This window comes from Electrona antarctica, assembly GCF_951216825.1.
Source record: "Electrona antarctica genome assembly, chromosome: 9".
In the NCBI taxonomy this organism is placed as follows: Eukaryota; Metazoa; Chordata; class Actinopteri; order Myctophiformes; family Myctophidae; genus Electrona; species Electrona antarctica.
In genome coordinates, this window is record NC_136790.1 from 12,922,437 (window position 1) to 12,947,488 (window position 25,052).

A 25,052-nucleotide genomic window follows, 5' to 3' on the forward strand; every position below is an offset into this window, starting at 1 on the left:
TAATGACAATACAGGCTGAGACGGCTGGAATCATTTTCTACATCATTAGCTAGCTAAATACTGCCGTCTATTGGCCTGAGTTGGTCATTACAAATTGGACTATGTGCATAAATAATAGCTTAACATATTTGTAATATAGCAGATACAAGATCACTACAATATGTTGCATTGTATGCGCACATATTTGTGAGTCATTTTTATCACAGCAGACAAAGTCATAATCTTCCTAGCTGTTTTGTATAGTTCAAAGTAGGAACATTTGTTGACACTGACTCACCTACTTTCTGTGACACTTAAACGTGTCTAAACCTATTAGTCTATCAGCCGGATAGAAAATATACCAGACAGTACTTATTTTACAGCACTCTCAGCTGCAGGTTATTAATCCTCTCTGCATCTATAATAGCCTGTCTATCTACACACTGCCCTGTCTAAATAAATACAGGCCTTAAAGCAGTTCTGAGGATTTCCCAGAAACATACGTTCTGTAGACTATACAGTTAGCTTCTCTTCCTGAATCATTGTTAAACAGACAGAGATAAAGTGTGTGTGTGTGTGTGTGTGTGTGTGTGTGTGTGTGTGTGTGTGTGTGTGTGTGTGTGTGTGTGTGTGTGTGTGTGTGTGTGTGTGTGTGTGTGTGTGTGAGAGAGAGAGAGAGAGAGAGAGAGAGAGAGAGAGAGAGAGCACATGTGTATGATCTGTTTTGTTAAACATACTGCCCTCAGAGGAGAAACTGTGCTTTATATGAGAGGTACACCATGAAAACTTGAAGCCTAATTGATACTTAGTCAATCCAACAGTGTAACAAATATGGGCATTATGTTTGAAACCAAAAAGGGGAAAAGCAACAGGAGGATTGATGGCGAGAAAATAGACTCTCTTATGATCGCCATTGATTACAGTACAGGTGAGTTGAGTTGACAGAACATCTGGACTGTATTTTCCATTTTTATTCTCAAGCTTTATTGATCAAGATCACAAATACATCCCTCTTGAATCATAGCCTATTTGTTGAGGGTGAAATGAAGTTAACTCAATGGACACCATGCATGGAGTCAGAATCGAGTCCCAATGCAAGATATGAACAGGAGTATTATTCAATACACCAGTGTTTTTCAACCAGTGGTCCGGGGACCACCAGTGGTCCTTGAGGGGTTTCCAGGTGGTCCGCAGCTAAATGATGGAGAGTTGGTAACCAATATGGACCCTTGTAGATCTTTAACTCTTGAGAGTATACATTTTACACAGTTAAATTATTGTTAAACATCTGCATCAGATTTACAAGAAGTCTACACAATTTGAAGAATTGTTATTTTGTTCAACGTTTGCCTGTAATCTCTGCTAACGGTACCACATCAATACAGCATGGAATTGTGGACAAAATCTTATCCATCGATAAAATATTCTAAGTTCTGGGTCTGAGAGGCTAAATCTCATCAAATGGAGGTCTGTGGCTCAAATGCCGAATAAATAATGGACCTTGGTATGAAAAGGGTTGAAAACCACTGTAATGTATCTATGTGCATATTATGGTGGGAGGACAGTGGCAACATTAGACAGTGGCAACAAATTAGATTCATCGAGGGTCACACAACTGTTAATTCTCAGAATAACAATATAATAAATAAATAATTTGTCTCTTGAATCATATTCAAGGAAGCTGTATTTTCTTTCCTTCATCTACTCTAGAACAAAACGTTGGTAAAAGAAGAACCATGCATCAATAATTGTATAGGTCAGAACAAGATTAAGAACATATAGACACTTGCTTGTTTATCTGTTAGAATAAAAGGCTTATCCTGAAAACAGACTTTCAAAGTTGTCTTCGCCTTGCCACTTTGATATTTCAATATCATTCACAACCCCCCTTTGGACTGTAAAATGGTAATTTAGTTTAATTTACAATAACTAAAGAATTAGCCTTTAGAGCTTTTTGACACTGAATGCACATGCCTGCTTGAATGTCTGTTTGCAGATGAGTGCCTGCATGTTGCAATGACAATCTGTTTTGTATTTTCAAAGTTTCAAAGTCTTTCCAACTAAACTTTCCAACTAAAGTATAATAATAATAATAATAATTATTATTTAGGTTGCAATATAAGCTAATGACAACATTACAGAGACAAGACATGTAATATTTAAACTTGCTCAAGCCAAACCCTATATGTATTTCCCAGACCCCACCAACTTAACAGTCCAAGATCCAAATGGGAATTTGAAACCCATGCTCATTAAACAGTGGGGATTTGTTTTAGGTCCAATCCATTATGAATTGTGGGCTTTATACAGTATAGACAATTTGACAACATGTAAGCCTATAATAAATAATCTAACCCAATCATAATTGGACCCTCTCTGTATGGATCTTCACTACAAATACATTACATGCAATAATATGATTTATTTACCACTTGTCAACACTTAGTATGTTGTATGTGGTGCTTTGAGCATTCATTGAAATCAAATGAATGGCACAAAGGCACAAGTTAACCAATAAACGATACGACAATATCGAAAATATTTAAAAGAAAATGTTTTAAAAATAGTAAAATGTCAAATAAAACCACATGGAATAAGGTTAAAAAGAAAATAAATACATTATCAATATCATTGATGAGCCCCTCTTGGGTGGTAGAGGATCATTTTCCTTCAAAGAGGGCGCCTTTTCACTTTGTGTATCTCTATGCTGTGGGCAATCATGTGATTCCCTGCTTCTTTCCCAGGGTTCCGTGAGAGCTCGCTGTTTGCCCCACCCCACCTCTCAGCGCTATCTGTCTCAATGTTCAATTCTCTGAGAAAAGGAACAAAACTAAAAATATATAAATCAGAGAATTACTTCAAAGACACCGCGATTCTATTCCCATTTCCAAGCGCAGCAGCCTTTCTGCGGTGAAATAAACTGTCATCGCTGGATTTGAGTGATTGTAGGAACCGCGGTATGTTGATAGATTTGCATTGCACATGCAACTATTATCTACCATGCGAATTCAAAAGGAATACAACAAGGCAAGCTGTGGAGAGTGTGACTGACAGCAGGCTGTGTGTGTAGCCTATACCTGCCTGCCTGCCTGCGCGAAACGGACGGGGACATAACGGAGGATTTGCCATAAATCTACCTGGGCTGGGGTTGGATATCGCATTCTATTCAAGGACATCTAACAGAAGCTTTGTTCATCCGGAGAAGGTTTCCGATGTGAGGAGAAATACAAATTAACAGCGGTAAACCTAGAGAAGAAAAAAAAAGACGGAGAAAAAGGCCTTTCAGGTCTGGTCTGGTCCAAACCCAAAAAGCAGCACCGTCCGTTCAGGCAGCAGCATCTGTGACAAGGGGAAATCAATTGATACCGGAGCACTAAAACAGGATATTATTGATAAGAAAGGTTCTACCAAAAAATGTAACGGTAGCCGGCTATAATGTGACGGATTTTTAAAGACACGGGGATTTAAAAGGAAAGAAAAGAAAAGAAAAAAAGAAAGAAGCTTTGCGTATTCTCTCCTCATGATTTACACGCCGTCGTTTTTTGTGGAAATATTTATTTTCTAAAACACTTCTCGTCCACCCCGTATTTGCTCGTCTCGGCTGAGATCGCAAAAAGAAGAAGAGGAGAGAAAGGACGAAAATATACGTCTTTGATGTAGGCCTAAATGTGAATGATTTGAATGGCAGAAGTCAGGAATCTGCCGAAGATGGGCTCCGGTGGAGACATTTGCTGAAGATTTGTGTGTTGTGTATTGGGCCCATTTAAAGCCGCACACAAACACGCCGTGGGGATCGCGACACCAGCTCATTCATGGACTTTGGAGCGCAGAACGTCTTTAACATCGATATCAATTTTGATGACTTCATTGCGGATTTACAGTGAAAACACTGGAATCAACCGAGAGAGAGAGAGAGAGAGCGGCCCGGGTATCACCAACGCTCTGCTCCTTTCTGAACGATCCCTAGATTAATTAGCAGTAGGCCTAATAGAATTGGTAGTGTGTGTGTGAGTGTGTGAGTGTGTGTGTGTGTGTGTGTGTGTGTGTGTGTGTGTGTGTGCGTACGCGCGTCCGCGTGTGGCGTGTGTGCGTGTGTGTGTGTGTGTGTGTGTGTGTGTGTGTGTGCAGTCTCTCTGGGGTGCATTTCTCCATCACCTCCAGGTCATATATTTGTTTCATTCGCATCTGGCAACCTAAATGTCACCCATCTTGAGCCAGGGGTTTCTCTGTTCTTGGGCCAATCCGGGAAATTAGTCCTTATTAATTAATTCTAAAAACCACCCTCTATCCCCCCTCCCCGGGCCCTTCGCTGGCTTCCTGGGAAAGATGGGCTGTCTTGGCAATAGTAAGACTGAAGACCAACGAAATGAAGAGAAATCACAGAGGGAGGCCAACAAAAAGATAGAGAAACAGCTTCAAAAAGACAAACAGATATACAGAGCAACGCACCGGCTACTACTATTAGGTAGGTTTTGTGAAATGACATTGCTTTCACACAAATATAAATTCACCCTCTCACTTCAATGTACACCAGTGACACCATACACACGCGCACGCACACACACACACACACACACACACACACACACACACACACACACACACACACACACACACACACACACACACACACACACTACTATCAGTCATTTGCAACATAGGCCTACAGTCTTGTAATAAAGTTAGATATTGTACTGAACTGCAATCATCACAGCACTTCATTGACTTGCTTTCAGTTTGTGATTTAGTGGTATTTACTTTTACACAACTGTAATAAGTACTATAGGATTATTTGTGTTTAAACATGCTTTCTGGAGAAAAGGGGGGGGGGGGATGAACCCTCATCAACCATGTAGTAGTCTAACACCATTGTTATAATTACAGGATATTACAAATGTTACTACTTAATCCATTATGCTTCAACAACATAGACACACAACAATTAAAGAAGGCCTGTGACCACTGTCACAGAATGTTGTGTAACAGTGTACAGCACCTGATGTATGAAACAGAGGCCGTGGAACATGTCATTGACATATTTGTGTGTGATATGTAGGTCTTTGTGATTCAATTGTAAATGATTTAAGCCCTTGGGCCTCATGTTTGAAGCCGAAAACATAGGCTACTATTAGAGAGATTTCACCGTATATTCCACTCATAGGCCTGCAACCCCAATCACATTGTATAAGGTTTTAATCACTTAGTAAACTGGGCATGAATTGCATCTATACTTTTTTTACACTCTTTTTTACCTCCACACCAAATTTCTTTGCCAGAAATAGCCGATCGGATCTACAAGCTCAGAGCTTGCAGAGTTGCTAATTTTGGTGAATGTTCCTGCAGAATTTGGAGGCTGAGGTTCAAGTGGTTAGGTATGAAGACGTGAAATGACTGCAAATGTATGCTAGAACCCTGGTTATCAACATGGGATCAAGTAAAACTTGAGTTTACAGGTCTGTAACTCGGAGAAGTGTTCAAATGGAACCAAATGAACCAAATGAATAAACAAATAATCTACAATTTGACAGTGTAGCTAGGGGTCCTAATTAATATCAAGTTGAGCATCCTTGGAATTTGGGTTGAGAATCACTGTTGTATAGTACATTGTTCATTCATTCTCTGAGATGTTTCATGGTCCTGAATAGTTGGCCTGACCACATCCTACCGTGAGCCCACAGCATGTCAGTTGTCCCCAAACTTCTTCATGTCAAGGACCCCCAAATTAATACCGTAGGCACTCGGCCACGCGGACCCCCATCTGAAAATAATTTGTGCCAGAGACCCTCACACAAGATGTATGAGGTTAAAGTGGTTAAACCCTTTTTTATTCTATATTGACACATGTTTGCTGGGGGCCCCCTGTGCCCCCCTCAAAGACCTATGGTAGTCCCTGGACCCCCTTTGAGAAGCACTGGTATGTATGTGCTATAGTCTGGGCCTCTGTCACCTTCAGTGTGCCAGGACTGTACATTTAGGCCCTTATGGTAATTTCTTTACCGTGAGTGACTGGAGCGGTAACAGACAGTCTACAATGATCCTCCAGGTACAAATGAATGGATACAACATGGCAACATGTACTAGGGTTGGGTAATATATTAATATTATATCAATATCATGATAATAAGACTAGATATCGCCTGGTATTTGGGACATACTGTACACTAGTATATAACATACGTGTTGTCTTTACCTAGCCCACATAAGCTAAGATGTTGGGATGTGACATGTTGTGCAGCATGTAGCTCAGCTATTTTCACAATTGTGGTGAAGAAAATGGAGGAAAATAGTTATATTAGCACAGTTTGAAGAAGGCATGCACTTGGGTGCCGAAACGTTGGTCTTATAATAAAAAAATGTTTTGCATCGTGACTATGAGCTGTGCAACCGCTCCTTCCTTTTTGCAAGTATTATCACAGTACGAAATTATCGTCACAATATTTGGTCTAAATCATTTGATTTTGTCCCAAGATTGATCACCCCAAGCTAGAGGCAATTGTCTGCCTCCTCACCTGTCCTGATCATTTAAATTGTTGAGTTACAGTAAGTTTCAGAGCTAGCCTGATAAAGCCAATATCCTTCTTCGGCTAACTCCTTTACATTGTGCTGAAAGACGAAATGCACCATCTTGTTCATATTCATTTAAAAATTGTCTACTAAGGGGGTCATTTTCTCAAAAAACATATACTTTTGAACTTTACATTTAGGGAAAGCTCTAGTTGTGTTAATTAGAAAATGCTTTTTGGTACCGTCTACAACATGATCTAGGTCTAGGAATCGAGAACCACCTGTAGATTCATTCACCTGTTGGAAGTAAAAGCCAGTCTAGAGGTTTACTTGTGAATAAGACCAGTGACTTTGTTTTCTCATCATTAGTATGGAAACTTATTTCCCCAAATGTAGCCTAAACAGTCTTGGCATCAGGGTTTCCACTTTTCAGATGTACCTTACTGCTTGACACATGAGGTAACCCATTAGGGCTGTCTAGTTGGGAATTTAAAAAAAGGATGGGGGCTATTATAAAGCCCTGGGGGACTCCAGTCAATTAAGTATAGCCTATAGGGTTTATTAACACAACTACTGCTAACCTGCACATGGTCCCATGGTATTTTATTCACTGCGACATGAGGAGATTTACGTGCGTTAAAAATGTCTCACTGCTTTCTCTGCTTTCAGGAGCTGGTGAATCTGGGAAAAGCACGATAGTCAAACAGATGCGAATATTGCACGTTAATGGCTTCAACGCTGAGTAAGTGCTAGTTTTCTTCTTTTCATGCTTTATACATGTATATTGTGCATCCAAACAAAAGGACCAAAAATAGCCAATCTATAAGCTTAAAAGGTGTTGCGGTGCAACATGTTTGGAGCTTGTAGAGTGTCTATTTTTGAATTTTTACAGTTACAGTTTTGGACATATGAGGTTTCCATCGCAAAGCAAACGATATCTACAAGACTGCTGATTTGTTGAAACACTTAGAGCAGTGTTTCAGGTTTTATTCATATCAAGGCCCTGTTCAGACAGAATTAACCATTAACTATAAAAAGTGCCCCTCGGGGCACAGGTCACCACCAAGGCAGGTCAGGTTGTGGCCTCCTGGTGGCGCTATAATAGGACAGGTCTCCACCAAGGCAGGTCAGGTTGTGGCCTTCTGGTGGTGCTATAATAAGCCAATGTGAAAAGGGTGCCATTTCTTCTTACGCCTTGGATGGCAATTGGATGATTTGAGGCATTTTGTTCCAAAAATGTGTTTTTACAAAAATCCACCTGTTGGTGGCGCTATAACAGGCCAATGTGAAAAGGGCGGGATATATTCCTCAGCCTAGTAGGAACATCCGTGAAAGATTTCACGGAAATTGCACGCTGCGTTCATGATTTGAGGGTTTTTGTTCAAAACGGACCAATCCTGCAAAATGTGAAAGCCAATGTTAGCCAATGTTAGCCAATCAGGATGGAATATGAAATATCGGACAGATCTGTCTTGAGCACATGACTATAGAGATACTAGTGTGTAACGATTTGCGGAATTTTTTGACAAAATATGGAGGAGTAATAGAAAATAATGTGTTTTACAAAAGTTGGCCTCCTGGTGGCCCTATAACAGGCCATTCTGGACAATTTGGGGCAGAGGTTCATCGTTGGCATCTAGGGAGTGTGTGCAAAGTTTGGCATCGACCGGGTTAACGGTGCCGGAGATTAGCTGGTAACAGACGGACGGACGGACACACACACACACACACACACACACACACACACACACACACACACACACACACACACACACACACACACACACACACACACACACACACGGACAAATCATACTCTCTCCCCATGCCGAAGGCATGGGGAGAGAGTATGTAGTTAATTTGTTCTTCTTCTTCTAAAAAATAAATAATTCTCTTAAACTGCTCAGATTAGTTTTTGATGCTAAAGAGGTTGCTTTGGAGTCCCACACTGTTTTAGTTTGAAATATTTCTCTTTCCCAATTCCTAAGGACAGCATGGTCAGAAGGACAGTACAAATTCTATAGCCATAAACAAGAAGGAATCATTAGTCCAATCTAGGGTTGCAACTGTTAATTGAACTAATCTATTTAATTGATTATCAACAATTTAATAATATAATCAATCGATCCGTATTCAGGGCATGGCATTATTGTGAAAATGTTTCAAGAAATGTCCAAAAGTTTTAAAAATAGTGAAAATAGCCTATAAAGCTGAGCTTGTAGATCGGCAAAAAAAGTATAAAATAACTTATGTGCTTATTCGATTTGTTGCTTCTCTGTTATTCCATTAATGGAAAAAGTAATCGATAGAATAATCACTAAGAAAATAATGATGTGCCACTACTGATAGTGTAGAAAAATCACACCCGTGTGAAGTGAGGGGCGCGCTTATTATCGTACATCATCATATGTACAATTGACACTATGCCTATTTGCTCAGACACTATGACGTAAAATTCACCATTCATTGTCAATGGAAATGTAATGTTTGTGTGGGACAAAAATAGACACTAAGCCGATTTGCTCTTCCACATATGACGTAAATTGTCCATTCATTGTCAATGGGAATTTAATGTTTGTGTAGGACAAAAATACAGATTTGCTTGTCCACATATGACGTACATTCTCCATTCATTGTCAATGGGAATTTAATGTTCCCCTCAAAAATACAGAAGACATGTCATGATAAAGTTATGTTTATGTTTGGTTGAAACTGAGGCATTGGAAGCTCTTCAAGGTATACAATGCAGAGTAACGTCGCTTTAGTTCAAAAACAGTTTCTCCCGTCCACTGTCAATAGAGCAACTTCAGATTTCTCTGAGGCGTGAGACCAAAGATTCTAGAGTCTTGGCTTTTGTTTTGTTTTCTTGCTTTCTTTGAGAGAACATGTATAATCTGCCCTGCTGTGTCACAAGGACCAAACTATGTGAATTCCTAAATTGAGCGGTGTACCTACTGAATTTACTGAACTAAGAGGATTTCAGAACTTAAGACAGGGCCATGTTTAGGCCTGAAATCGTGCAGTGTTGCTAATTATCCACCATTATTCCAGTGGATTTATTTAATACAGCGATTCAGTTTAATGATACAATCATTACGTTTCATGAATCTATATCATTCAGTTCATTCATCATTACACACTGAAATTATCACCAATTCATAGTTTTAATATAGTAATAATATTTAGTCTTATTTTCACTGGAATCCATATGGAGAGTAAAGCATATCATCACTGTCGGGCAGAAACCATGTATCTCCATATTCCAATGAAAAGTAATAACAAGAGCTTGTGACTAAATAATAACTACACTGGATCCATTGGAACACAGGTTATTTTCTTTTTTTTCCTGAAAAGTAGCCTAATAGTATGTATGGGATTCCTTTTTTTCATAGAAGTGTATATGTACTGTACGTCCTTAAATGTTCTGATGAATTGAAAATGGAGGACCCTGATGTAAACAAGTCTTCTGGTTTTATCCTCGTAGCAGCTTTTGTATTGGTTGAAATGTACCCATTTCTACAAACTATGAATACAATTTTCAATCAATTTGATTGATCATCAATCAATCAACCCAACCTCGACGGCATACGTCTTTGCTTTGCAGTCCTTTCTAATTAGCATTACAGAATAGATATAATTTATTTTTATCTATTAATTGGTCCTTCGAGCCGGATTCAGAACCCTGGAAGTGTTAATCACTAGACAGGGGGACAGAAAAAATAATCAGTTTTTTCCAAATTTACAGTTTTTTCCCCATTTTTTTTACCCATTATAATTATTTTTTAATTAGACATAAAAATAAATTATATCTATTCTGTAATGCTAATTAGAAAGGACTGTAAATATATACCTTCAATAACCCAGCAGGGATACCGTGCTGTATTTACCTTAAAATGAGTGATTAGCCCTTTAAATCTTGAATGACAGTCACTGTACCATAACAATAGAAATACCTTAAAAAATTAATTTGGAGACAGACAAAATAAAGTTCTGAGAGGAAGTTTCAGGTTTTAACTATATTTTTAGTAGATATAAAGTCAATTTACAGAGGAAAATGTACTACATGGTTCAGATAATAGTATTTACATCATATAATTTAAAGTATTCAAAATGGTTCCAAAATGGATCCGAACTGAACCTAACTCTTCACAGTATGTTACTGGCATTAATACTGTAGATCACGTCAGTTGTTGATAAACGTTAATTGGCTCAATAGATAGTTCATTTCCGCAATATCCCACGGTGGCGCTGGTTGTCGAGCGCTCATTGGACCAGCACATGGATGATGAGACTGGTATCGTGACATCTTCCTTGGTTCCGTCATTGAGGGCCATAGAAGATAACATTCTTTCCCTGCTAGCTGTGAACTCTTTAACAGAGAAATGGCCGGCTATCTACTTTCTCACTAGGCATCAAGGTCAAATACATGTAGTCTCATATCAAAATAGACCTCTCAGTATGCGAGTTAACTTGACTGGGGACAGACAGTATGGAGACCGAATAAGGAGTCAACAAGATATAAGATATTAAATCTGAATGTGGCGTCAGGAAATCCATAATATAAGTATGATAAAATAATATAAAGGATAATATAGGGCTGAGATGATTAGGCACGTGGATGGTGACATGACATAAATAGGATAAGGAGAACAACCCGGAGTAAACAGGCAGTAGGCTATGAGTAAAATGATGATAAAAGGGCAAGATGACAAAATATGACCTATATGGAACACGGCCTGGGCCAAAGTTCTATCTGTGTTGACCAACAGAATATGATGGAGTGGCCAACTTGACATGACGTGTAAACAACATGTCAGAATTTATCTAACAGGAGAGACAACCCATACAATGATAAAAATCACACTTGTGTGAAGTGAGGGGCGCCCACTGTGGCTGCCACATGACGTCATGCAGATTTTTGAGAAGTTTCCTTCTCGTGCTTTAATGGCGTTGCTAACAGTCGGACACCATCATCATCCTCATCGTTCTCCACGAGACATGAATGCATTGTGTTATTTATTGTAATAAATGAAATTACTTATGAGTTGAATCGGCCATATGACGTCTCATGTTGTCATTTAGTGCACAGACAAACATTAAAGTCCATAGACTTTGCTGGCAAATGATTTTTGATAAAGTGCTCTAAACAAACATTAACTTGGCTGCCACATGATGTAATTTCGGACAGCCATGAATTGGAGGGGCTAAAGTTAAATTGGAAGTGATTAAACAATTGCAATGAGCAGACAATATTGGAACTAGAACACTGAACTTGTATCGGATACATTTTCTTTGTGGGTTCTCTTTCCTGATAGCATAGCCCCTGGCCTATATAAATATAGGTAATATAGGTAAACAGTAATTGTAACAAAAAACAATTGTCACTGTCCAAATATAACTTTTTACTAAATTAAATAGTGAAAATTAAATAATATCCATAAGCTCACAACGTGTCGCCTTGTGTTGCTATTTTCACAACTTCTGTGCAACACTTTTGTGTGATGAAGAAAATAAAAAGTTTAAATATGGAAATGCCAGATCTTTCGGAAGGTTTTGAAATAAATGTAACAGTTAAGTATGTGGCTTTAGATGAATGCTCAATCTGTTTTCAGGGGAACATGGCCTCTGATGTTCAGACTAGCCCGCATGTCTCGTGAATTCTGTCTACTCATCCCCAACTTGCTGTGACAGAAACAAATGTTTGGAGCATCATTGTGCACTTATGTTTGGGTCACATTGGACAGATACTGCCGTAGAGCCAGTGTGATGATAAATCCACAGCAGGCCGTGGTTTCCCTGTACTGGACTCAGAACATTTTACCTAGTTTTTAGTGTGAGTTAAACGGTGCATACCAAAATGTGTTGTAAACGTCATTGTAAACATAGTTTTCAAACTCCAAGCTCACCAATGGGCAAGCCAAACTCTCAAAGCACACCTGCATATTCATAGTGACAATACCTGATCTACAAGCTCCCGTACATACTACTTAACTGGTGTAATATCACAGATTAGTTTAATGTGCGTAACTGCCCTCTCTTATTGTCTCCACCAGGCCGAAGGCATGGGGAGAGTATGTTTTGCACTCCGTCCGTGTGTCCGTTACCAGCAAATTTCCGGCAATGTTGGTCTGGTCGATGCCAAACGTTGCACACACACTCCCTGGATGCCAACGACGAACCTCTGCCCCAAAATTTCCAGAATGGCCTGTTATAACGCCACCATGAGGCAGATTTTCACATTTTTACCTATAAACTGTATCGATCTGCGTGTAACGTTGCATGCACACGCCCTAGAGGTCAAGGAAAAACCTTTGACCTGCATTTTTCACATCTGCCTTTTATTGCGCCACCAGGTCTACTTTTGTAAAACAGATTTTTTTATATTACTCCTCCAGATTCTGTCCAGAAATCCTGCAAACCATTACACATTATCTCTATAGTCATGTGCTCAAGACGGATCTGTCCGATATTTCATATTCCATCCTAATTGGCTAACATTGGCTTCCAAAGTTTGTAGGGTTGAACAAAAAGCCTCAAATCATGAACGCAGCGTGCAATTTACGTGAAATCTTTCACGCACTTTCCTACTAGGCTGAGGAATAAATCCCACCCTTTTCACATTGGCCTGTTATAGCGCCACCAACAGGTGGAGTTTTGCAAAATCATCCAATTGCCATCAAAGGCGTAAGAAGAAATGGCAGCCTTTTCACATTGTCCTATTAAATGCCACCAGGCCACAATAACCTGACCTGGTGGAGACCTGTGCCCCAACTCGAGGAGCACTTTTTATAGTTTCTTAACTGACATTCTGCTATATTGTCTTTTACGACATGCAGGTTAAACCCTTCAATCGTTGTGGTCCATAGCCCATAGCTGTCACTCTTTCCCAAAATATGTTTTCTTCTTTCTCCTGAATTGTTTGATTCAGACAGAGCAGTTCTGGCTGTCATATGGGACAAGCACCACATCAAACTGTAACGTTGACAATAGGCCTATATGCCACACAATACACTCTCATCATGTACAAGACTTTAGTCCACACACATGTAAGTTTGCTGGCTGGAATTACATGTAACCACGTCCTTTTTTCCCCTCTACACTAAATCCCTTCGGCAAAAATAGCCCATCTGCTATTTTCACAGAATGTTTGCCTGTTTTTGCTGAATGTTTACCTATTATGACATGCCGAGAAGAATTGGGACACTAGGGTTCCAGTAAAGCCCTTTATACGATTTATACATTTATAAAGAATGAATATCTACTAAAATACAGGGAGCTTTGAATCGTTTCATGCCTATATCACCATACAGAGGAAATCACAGCAGAAATCTGACTATGTAAGCAAGTTAAAGGTTGATTCAATAACAGGCCGAGAGGCATTACAGGATCTGTTCTGAATGTGCATAATCAAACGTACCCTCTTGTCTTGAAATACAAAGTAATTTCAAGCACAAACGTGAAAAGTCGCTATCTATCACAGGTACACTGCAAGTACACCACTGCAGTGACTAAGTACATTTACTTGAGTAGTGTACTTAACACTTTGTGTGCCCACGCAAAACTTTCAAAAAATCACTTTCACCTAGAAAATCCATTCACACTTTTTATAATTCAGCTGACTGTGGAGACACATGCTTTTTACTTTGAAATGTTTTATAGTTTCTGAGTTATTTAACTTAAACGCCCAATGCATTCTCAATGGCAATAACACAAACTTTGGCACCACGTATTAAAAAAAGAAAAAAGACGTGCCCACGACGTCCACAGACGTCTTGGGCACAAAATGTGTTTTAAGATAAGGCGTCTAACACAGTACATTTTGTGGTTTCTTTGGTGCTTTTTTCACCAAAGAAAGAATTCTCCATCTCTCATCCATTAGCTTTTACATGTATCTCATTCCAACACTCAATGTGTCGGACTGAAAGGCCTCAACTAAGTGCTCATGAAACACATCATAAAGGAGCCTGAGCTCTTATCAGCCGGGTACTCAAATATAAACTAAAACCTTTCATTCATACAAGCATGTAAACACTTCACAATGGCAGCCTGCCTCCATTAGTCCTCTCACAAAGATGCTTCAGTGTCAAGGACCTGTACACAGAACACATTGAAATGCCTACTTTTTTAATTTCTTTTTTAAATCATACTCAAAATCAAAGCCTGTGCACTAGCACTGGTCTAGCACTAGCGTTGGTCCCCCATGGTCTGGGGACCCTGCAGTGGTCTCGGTAATAAGTTTGACCCCAAATAAATTGCAATAGTAATCGTTCAGGTTTTTTAGGATCCTTACGGTCCTCCAAATAACACAATAAAAAATGTGAACTTAATAATTAGTGGATCATGGTAAATCTAGCTGTTGAAAGTCGGGATCCCATTAACCCATTCTGGGCGGGAACCCCTTTTGGTGTTTTAAGGACACTTTATGAGTTTTTTTCTTTTTACTGACATTCACATTTTCTTGGGACCCAAGCGTACAACATATATGATGATCTAAAAGCTCACAATGGGCTGCAGCGTGTAGATCACTAATCACTCATTTGCACTGCATTTTTTACATAAATGCAGTGCAAATGATATTAACTTTGTAATTTGTACTTTTGAATTCTGTGAGAATTTACTTGAGTATATACTTTGTCCACCACTGGCTACTTAGGTGAAAGCCCCCAGATTACACAACCACCGAACACTGGTGAATCTCTGTTTGATGATAATGTGTGAAAACATAAGCAGCACTTCACTGGGTGCTGTGGGTGTCAAGCACCCCATGACCAACAATCTACAGTCTACACAATCCCCTAGAATACAGTTTGTTTATAAAAGAATAAAACATAGTGATATGATGCACATTATAGCATATCTTAAGAACAAAAGTATAGGCTGTTTTCCATTGCTTATCTGCTCTACAAGATGCACAACAACTTAATTGCATTTTTGTATTATTTTTTATAATTGATGACATTTAAAAAAAGTTAACCGAATATTTGTTCGTTTAACTGCACTCCTAAATATAATTACACCTTGCTATAGCACCTGGTGAACCTCTTGGTGAACATTTCCAGATATTTAGGCTAATTATTTTGTTGTATTGTAAACAGCGTGTTTTTGAAGCTGTATTGTATTTGTCAAAACTACAGCAGAAGTCTTTAGAACAAGTCTTGAAATTATCTGTGGAGCTCCTATTTTATATCTAATTCAAAATAAACTTGATTCATAACTGTATTCACACATTGTTTTGTTTACCTTACTCATAGTTTTATATCGTGTTGTCGTGTTTTGTATTGTATTGTATACAGGAAGATCTTTGTAAACAAAGGGACTAACTTACAGACTTTGTATTTCACAGGGAGAAAAAAAAGAAAATTCAAGATATTAAAAACAACATTAAAGAAGCGATAGAGGTAAGGATCTTAAATGACCAATTTATCAATATATTTTAAAACATTGTACTATGAACCACTTTAGCCTGATTCAAAAATGCAAAAAAGCAAGCCTACAAGCTCACAACATGTTGCATTGTGACACATTGTGAGCTTGTAGATTGCCAGTTTATTAAATCAGTATAGGCAAATGTTTGTACTGATATGCCTAAAATGAGGATGTCACCATGAAAGTTGTTTAAAGTGTGTGTGTGTGTGTGTGTGTGTGTGTGTGTGTGTGTGTGTGTGTGTGTGTGTGTGTGTGTGTGTGTGTGTGTGTGTGTGTGTGTTGTGTGTCTGTGCGTGCGTGCATGCGTGCGTCCATGCGTGCGTGTGTCCGTGCATGCATGCGTGCGTGTGTCTATGCGTATGTGTGTGTGGTGTACTTATGTAATGTAATGTAATATTCTATATATTCTATTCTCTATACAGACTGTTGTGACAGCAATGAATTCACTCACACCACCATGCAAGTTAGCCTGCCCAGCAAACCAGTCCCGAATTGATTACGTCATGAACCTAGCAATCCAGAAGGATTTTGAATTTCCATCGGTAAGTTGCTGTTACCTGGTGATATACAACTGACACTACTCTCGGCCATTCTTTTCGAGCCTAACAGAAGAAAACAGCTAGCCTGGAAACTCCACACGTCCCATGTTTTTGCAACAATCGCTTTTCTGTTCTGTCATCACTGGAGTGCCATGAAAACCGTCATAACACCATGGTATTACTGGCAGTTGCATTTCAATGGTGATATGTGCAACTAATGAAACTATGCAGTTCTTATGATTAGGGCGGCAACAGCTAATGAAACTAATCGATTTAATTGATTATTTAAAAAATTGAAAATAACAGATCTACAAGGGCAGATCTACAAGGTACAGGATCTACAAGGGTAGGACACACTATGACAAAGTATAAAATAGGGCTTAAATTGTTAGTCAGACTTATCGATTTAGTCGACTATTAAAAAAAAACAATTAGTATTTATTTTGTCTTTATTTGTCGAGTCGCTCAAATATCATGCAAAAAAAGCGAGGCTGGCGACAAAATCACAGACTGTGGTCTCTGGTGGTGTGTTTGCCGGCTGGATCAGTAATTAGCAGGTGTAAAATCCCTTTGGGATGCTGTCAATTGAATGAGGCTCTCACCTGAGAGATCCTCCATGTGGCCTATTAACACTGATTGTCTGTAATAACCCTTTAACGGGTCTGAAGGGACATGAACTCCAGCAATCTGGGAACCCATTACTCTGGAACCATGCCCGGACTTGGGGACACGTCCTCCTGAGCTCCAGCCTGTTCCACGGGCATGAGGAGCTGCAAAGAGGCCAGAAGTCTGCTGTGGCGAGGTACTGTCAGCCACTTAAAGACGTAATGAAATGAAAAAATACGGGTTTCACACGTTTAGAGCATACCCCTGGTCATACCTGTGAAAACACCATGCGAAAGCAAAAATAAATGTGTGTATTATGTCAAAAGTCCAAATTTCAATTACTTCCTTTCAAATGCAAATGTGCTTATGAATATAATACATCTTGATTTCATTCACCGTGCTCACTACTCGTTTTAAACTTAAACAGTACATTCAAATATGTATCTGAAAACATTTGAGGTGAGAAATAAGCAATGCTGAGTTCTCAGAGCAATGAGGTCCTTGAAATTAAAACGTTTGAGACCACTGTGCTACAAATGTGATACAGCTAGACCCTTCATTAGTATCACTTGTAACAAGTTGCCCAATTTCTTTCCATTTCCTATTTGGCTGTTGCTGTGTCGGTTTGATCTAATTCGACTCTTTGTTAGGCCACATGTCATTTTTATGCTTATTCCATTTTTCGTGCACATCTCTCTAGATATAACCGTTTACTTCTGCCAGTCTTAACTGAGTCCTCTCGCATCCAAACCTTTTCAGCTCAAATACCCAAAGGACGTTTCCCCCGGGAGCCAAATCCAAGTACAAAAATATGTTATGGATCTATGACTTAAGCCCTATTGCAAACATATTGAAAATACCTGATCTACAATCACACAACAGGTTGTGATCCAATGAAAATAGCAATGTTTTACTAACATTTCTAGAACATTTAAAATAAAATACAAATCATAAAATCTTTTTTGGGGAAATGTAAAACAACAACAATAATAATGGTGGAAATTTTGGAAATAAAATAAGAAGGGGATATACTATTTTCCTTTTTTGCGACCCATACAAATGGGTACACAACCCAAAACACTACAGTGCCCTGCCTAGAGCTCTCCTCAAGTCACTGTTGCATGAAGGCTTTGTCTGCTTCAGGTATTTAGTGCCCACTCGCCCTATTGTCCACACAGGCCATTATACTGTAGGCCAGTGTTGCCAGGTTTTGTGAGAGAAACAAGCAACCAGATCTATGAAAACGAGCCCAAAAGAACCAAGCCCTTCGCCCTTTAGCTTTAAACATGTACATACTGTACATGTTCAAAGCTAAAGGGCTATTTAAAATAAAATAAAAAACTTGAAGAAATTGGGGGTCCCTCGCATGAAATGTATTCAGGTGTATTCAGATATATTAATATTGGCATCCTTGACTTGAAAATTAAACACTGGTTTAAACAACATTAGCCCATTTTGGGCGGGAACCCCTTTTTGTGTTTTAAACATTATGTTATAATTTAGCTATTGAAAAATAGCAGATCTACAAGCTCATAGCGAGTGGCGCGCTTTAAAAAAAAAAAAGATTATTTTAAAATTTCGAGGTCAGGCCTAAATGGGTTAGGAAACAAGCCCAAAAAACAGCAACCCGCAACTACAAATATTTACAAGCAACTTTACAAAAAAAAAAGCCCAAAGCTGCTTATAATAAGCGGACATGGCAACTCTGCTGTAGGCCCTTCATCTGTAGGTTCACTTTCCAGAGAATAGAGTTTGTATTTGTATGTAAACGGCAGTCTCCTGATATCGTCTTTGTTGCGTCATGGCACATTTGTTATGCGGGCCTATCTCGAGCTGACCCTTCCCCCAGTCACTAGACTTCTACTAGTATTCTCTGCTGTGCAAACAAGGGAGAAGAATAAGAATAAGAATAATTTGATTGAAAGGGAGGGCTGGTATTAGTAAAGTTACATTTCATAGTTTGACTTATTCTAAGTGTGTGTGTGTGTGTGTGTGTGTGTGTGTGTGTGTGTGTGTGTGTGTGTGTGTGTGTGTGTGTGTGTGTGTGTGTGTGTGTGTGTGTGTGTGTGTGTGTGTGTGTGTGTGTGTGTAAGGATGGGATGTTTTGGGGCATTTTACAACACTGTCGAACTAAAGGTAGTAGTTATTGGTTATTTAGTTATTGCGGTATGCCAGTGGTTGGTGACTTAACCACTTAAACCTGATTTATACTTTGTCATAAGACAGTGTCACATGGCAGAATTAACTTGTGGAAATTAATTAGTAATTTAGATTGCATTTTATATAGACATAGCACTCTGTAGTGTATACTCATAGTTTTATTGTACAGATATTCTACTGTTAGACGGATGATAGGTTCTTAGCTTACTTATGATTCTTGATGACAATTGTTTATGTATTTGATGAATTACCATGTGTTGTTCTTGCTTACTGTAAATCGCTCTGGATTAAGAGCGTCTGCTGCTAAATGCCTAAATTGTAATTTGTAGAAATCAACATTTCTCGATACATTCTGGAAGATTTTCGCCCCCAAATGTCCAAAATACGAATGCCAGTTTGGAAAACTATAGCTTTCCCTTCCCTGAAGCAGCCAGCAAGTTATGTTGACTGGCAATCGAACTGCTGTCTTGATTCGTTGCACAGATTGATTCTTTGAGAGAATAGAATAGAGATAGAACAGAGAAATCTCACAGTTTCAGCCTATAAAGACTAATTTATACCATCTAGTATGGCAAAGTTGCAAGCTGGAAATCTGTTAATTGTGGCAAGTGACAATGCATCAATGATGTTTATGTCCTCCATCGCGGTCCTCCACCCATGATCCCCTTGTCGCCTGGCCGCAGGGCTGCAGTAAACCAGTTGGACTGGTTAAGTGCCACTGGGAAGGAGGCAGATTGAGAGAGAGAGAGAGAGAGAGAGAGAGAGAGAGAGAGAGAGAGAGAGAGAAAACAAGTTGTATCTCAATTCATTTCCAATCACCCTTCATTCCTTTTCTTTTTTCCTCCCTTTTTTTCCCCTTTTGTTTTTTACCAAACAGGACATTTAGAAGTATGTTTTCCTCTTCTAATATGTTCTGTTGTAAAAATGTTAACTGAATAAACTGTGGTTATGAAAAAACGGCTACGTGATTACAGTAACTTTATGTTTTTGATTCCTTATATGGAACATAAAGTGTTGACCATTTTCTGCCATGTGTTTTCTTGTGATGTGGTACCATGTTCATGGGCTTGTGGTCGGCGTTTCAGTGAAGTGTTTGAATCCATGCAGTTGTTCAAGCTGTCTGCCTTCAGCTCTCTATAGGGCAGAGCTAATACTGACTTTTATTGGACACATTTCATTGTGGGAAAGCTAAAGAGCGATACATCTTTGTCATGGGGGGGGGGGGGGGGTGTGACTATGAAAAACAGACCCCTGTTTGTTGTGTAGTCCTGCACTACCCTATTTTCCAAACCTGTGGGCCACGTCCCACTGGTGGGCCATGAGGATGCCACAAATAATTGGCAAAACACAAAGAAAAAACATATGTGTTGTTATTCTTTTGGAGGAAGTCTTGCACACCGCTTTGAAAGCTCCCAACATTATTTATTACCAAACAGCGATTTATTACCTTCGTCAGGTACCTGACGTCCTCCTTCTCTTTTAGTTTATCGCTTTTGCTCGAGCACCCGTTACATTTTCTTGGATGTGCGTGCACCTCCTGGCCACTATTGTTTTCTTTAAAACTTATAAGGAGTAACCGAAAACAAGACTTGTGATTTGTCGGCAGACAAATGTGTTGGGAAAAAAAAGAAAGAAAAAAAACATAAATAAACCAAAATTTCTCTTGCCACTGTGTATTTTGATAAACATCACATCATCCCATGATCCCATCGGTGACTAACATCCATCATCACATACTGTATATAATGTTTGACAAGTACGCTAAACGTTTCTACAATTGTGTCATTACAGTCATTTAACGTTTAACGTCATTTAACGTTTCACATTCATTACAGTCGACTCACAGCATGGCACGCCTGGTCCTTTTGAGTGAGAGTTAAAGTTTCTTTATTTTGCCGCAAAGATATTGATTTTATGTTGGTAGCCCTATGGCTAACAATGGACTGTTTGTGCCTAATTGTTCAATGAGGCCAAGTAAAGACCATAGTGAAGCGATGGGCCAACATAGTAAAAGCGGAGCCTTGTGTCAGTACAAAGCTCTCCATTTCTCGACTGAACTCAATGAACCAGTCTGTTTCCTGCCTCTATCAGAGTTCTCTCATCTCTGTAAATAGGCCCTCATAGCCTCAAACCTAAAACCCATGGACGGGATTTTAATACTCTCCTCTTCGGCTTCTTGGACTCTTTTGCAGCCCAGGATGGAACTGAGAAATGTACTCTCACTGGCCTGGGAAAACAGGCCCATGAAAACCTGCCCCTATACTGTGTACTGCTGCTGTTGTCTTGTGTGGGGAGTCGGGACCCTCCCTAAGTTTAGTACCATGACCTGTTGTCTTGTGTGGGGAGTCGGGACCCTCCCTAAGTTTAGTACCATGACCTGTTGTCTTGTGTGGGGAGTCGGGACCCTCCCTAAGTTTAGTACCATGACCTGTTGTCTTGTGTGGGGAGTCGGGACCCTCCCTAAGTTTAGTACCATGACCTGTTGTCTTGTGTGGGGAGTCGGGACCCTCCCTAAGTTTAGTACCATGACCTGTTGTCTTGTGTGGGGAGTTGGGACCCTCCCTAAGTTTAGTACCATGACCTGTCAGTTTTGTCAGATGTGTTGTATAAATGTTAAAAACCTACAAACTTTTTTTTTTTTTAGCATTGTCTGCTGGTGTCCTGTGACCTGTGATGATTGTCGGATGAAGTAATTTGTCTTCTCTCTTTGCTCTTGTCCTCTCCTCTATCGTTGGGAAATGTATATATAATTATTTTTACGTTTGATTGGATTGATTGATTCGTTTCATTTTAACCACTTAAATCCTACAGTATACACTTCATCGACCGGAGTCCCCCAGGGGTCCGTAATTGGAGTTATTGAATTCGATTCGATTCAATTCCATTCCATTCCATTCAATTTCAATTTCGCTCTCTCTCTGCTCTCTGTTTCCAGGAGTTCTATGAACATGCAAAGATTCTGTGGCATGACGAAGGGGTCCGGTCCTGTTGGGAGAGGTCCAACGAGTATCAACTCATTGACTGTGCACAGTAGTAAGTAGGACGTTCTCTCTCTTTAACCTCTCTCTCTCTCTCTCTCTCTCTCTCTCTCTCTCTCTCAACGCACGCACGCACGCACGCACGCAGGTGTTGGGGGTGGCTTCACGTTGTCAGACCCACTGCTTTACGTCACCCTCTTCCTTACTGCTTTCACAGGTCTTACCAATTATACTAATTAAAGGCTCTGTTCCATCAGTGTAGCACAGTGGTTCTTTGGAAAATCTGTTTAACTCAATGAGCGCAGTTTTCACAGAATCCCTGAGGGAAACTTCAGAGGGAACCAGCTGCTAGATGGTTCGATATGTCTTTCGCCCCTATACCCAGGTCGGACGACTGATTTTCAAATCAGGACCGCTGTGGGCCTACCCCAGAGGCATAGATCACCATCTTTCGGGTTACACCATTTTCCTATCGAATTTAGTTGACTTCTGGTTGCGTCTTGCCAAGTGTGTGTGTGTGTGTGTGTGTGTGTGTGTGTGTGTGTGTGTGTGTGTGTGTGTGAGAGAGAGAGAGAGAGAGAGAGAGAGAGAGAGAGAGAGAGAGATAGAGAGAGAGAGAGAGAGAGAGAGAGGGCTTTGCTTGCTTCGCGGACCACTTGGGGATCCGTGGCGTGGACTACCTGCCTCAAAATACATGCATCGGACATGCAGCATGCAGGTTTTGAGGTTAGGTTTAGGCATAATTTCTGTGATGTTAAAGGTGTTAAGGCTTTTTGGGCATTTTATTTTGAAGTTTCAGCCTCAGACAGCAGGATCTTAGTTTCTGAACCAATCAGAGTGATGTATCCATCCAGGCTATGGGTCGTATAGGTCCGTCTCATGCACACACATGCACAGTGGTTTGTTTACAAAGTGACAGAGAGTCGGCGGCAAAGCCAGGGGATTTTTTTCTAACCTGTACACAACCTATATACATATTTTAGCGTGATGATTAAGTTTAAAACAAGTAATACACTGTCTGGATGTCATCTGTAATGAGATTAAAAATGGAGTATTTCTGTAATCAGTAGCAGCTGTGTTTGGACGGACGCGCAGCAATGGGAATCAAATGGTTGAGCTTCATTTGTATTGGCTTTTATCGATGTGTATCTCTACACGTCATCACGCGGCACGTTTTCGCTTTAAGGAAGTAATTACATTTTTATGGACAGGTATTCCTCTGATTGGCTGGACTGTAATGGCTGCATGTGGTCTGTGACTGTCATTTTTTGGGGCCCTTAACAACTTTTCAATAGGTGTGCACTGTGTATCTATCTAATACATCTGGCTACTGTGAGACTATTCAATAATAATAATAATAGTAGAAATAATAGTCATCACTCCTTTGTGGTATTTGTCACTGAGTAGCATATCGCCGCTGTCGGCTGGAAACCTTTTATGTTAAAAAACATTTATTTATTTTTTATTTTAAAAACATTTTGAACGAGTGTAAATAGACAAACGAACTACAAGCTCACAACGCCTCGCACCGGCAGTTGCGGTATTATTACAAAACATACATTACCCACATCAGCCCTATATACATTTCGGCCATTTGAAAATAGCCGATCTAGAAGCTCACAATGCGTCGCATGGTGACGCATTGTAGATCTGTTATTTTAAAATAATTTCTATACATTAGAAAACTTGAAATGGGACATTTTGCATAGTGAGTACTTTCTACTTTTGGTACTTTAAGTACATTTTGATGCCAATACTTTTGTACTTTTACTCAAGTACATTTTTAATTCAGAACTTTTACTAGTAGTTTTACTTAAGTAAAAACAAGAAATGATGACATATTTGTCAGGTGAAACAAGCGCTCCGTTGTGCATCTGTCCCCCCTTTCTTTTTTTTTCTTTTTTCCTAACATTTCCTTTTTTTGTAACGTGTATGTTTCTCTGTCATGACCTCACGGCCGTTGTTTTTGTTCGTTTGCAACGTTCTTTTGTTGGTTAAATCACTGTGTTTTGCTATGGCTTTCCTGCTCTACAGTTAGCTCATAACATTAGCCGCTGTCAGCCGCTCCGCTCCGCGTTGCAGTGACTTCCGCGGTGCGCGTGTCATAGCTTAGGAGGCAGCCAATCATGACTAGGTCGTTACTACACGATTGGCTACACGAGTGGTTCAGACTCCCATTGGCTTTAGGCAGTATGGGGTCAGACTCTCATTGGCTTAGGGCAGGGGTTCTCAACCCGTGAGTCGCGACCCCTCGGGGGGTCGCCAAAATTATTTTGGGGGGGTCCCCAAATTATTATTATTATTATTATTATTATTATTATTATTATTAATTTTTTTGCAACTGAATGGCTGGAAAATGGAAATGAAGAGTTTACATATAGTACACATAGTACATGCATACACCTTCCCTAATGATTATATCTGGTTTCAGTATTTATTTATGGTGTATTGTCTCTATTATTAAGGTTATTGTAGCAGTCAATTTATATTGGGGGTCGGGAGTGGGCGGGGCGGAGATCCCGAGACATTGCCAAAGCATTTCCGGGGGTCCCCGGCCAAAAAACGTTGAGAACCCCTGACTTAGGGGGCAGTCAATCATGACTAGGTCGCTAATAAAAACGGGCCTGTTGTATGTCAGGTTTCACCTGATGATTTAATACTTTTTCCACCACTGCCATTCAGCTATGAACGCCTCACAAGGTGCCACTGAGCGCTGTGCTGGCTTGATAATGTCATTGTGTTTGTTCTACTTAGAACAACCACATTAGTGGTAAAGCTGCACAGATAAGAGAGAGGTCGACTTTGTATATTGCCCTGCCGCAACTCATTGTTTTTTTTGTAATCAGTCGACAGTTGTCAC

The 25,052-nt window shown here is 39.7% G+C and overlaps 1 protein-coding gene across 1 annotated transcript in view; it reads left to right on the forward strand.

The window, feature by feature from the left end:
* Positions 1-2,764: 2,764 nt before the first annotated feature.
* Positions 2,765-25,052, forward strand: part of LOC306929773 (guanine nucleotide-binding protein G(s) subunit alpha-like) — a 65,773-nt gene continuing 43,485 nt past the window's right edge. Inside the window, exons 1-5 of the mRNA XM_079510439.1 lie at positions 2,765-4,444; positions 7,153-7,225; positions 15,827-15,881; positions 16,332-16,451; positions 22,150-22,247. Of these exons, the coding sequence (XP_079366565.1) occupies positions 4,306-4,444; positions 7,153-7,225; positions 15,827-15,881; positions 16,332-16,451; positions 22,150-22,247 (485 nt within the window). The 5' untranslated portion in view covers positions 2,765-4,305. The remainder of the gene's footprint in view (positions 4,445-7,152; positions 7,226-15,826; positions 15,882-16,331; positions 16,452-22,149; positions 22,248-25,052) is intronic.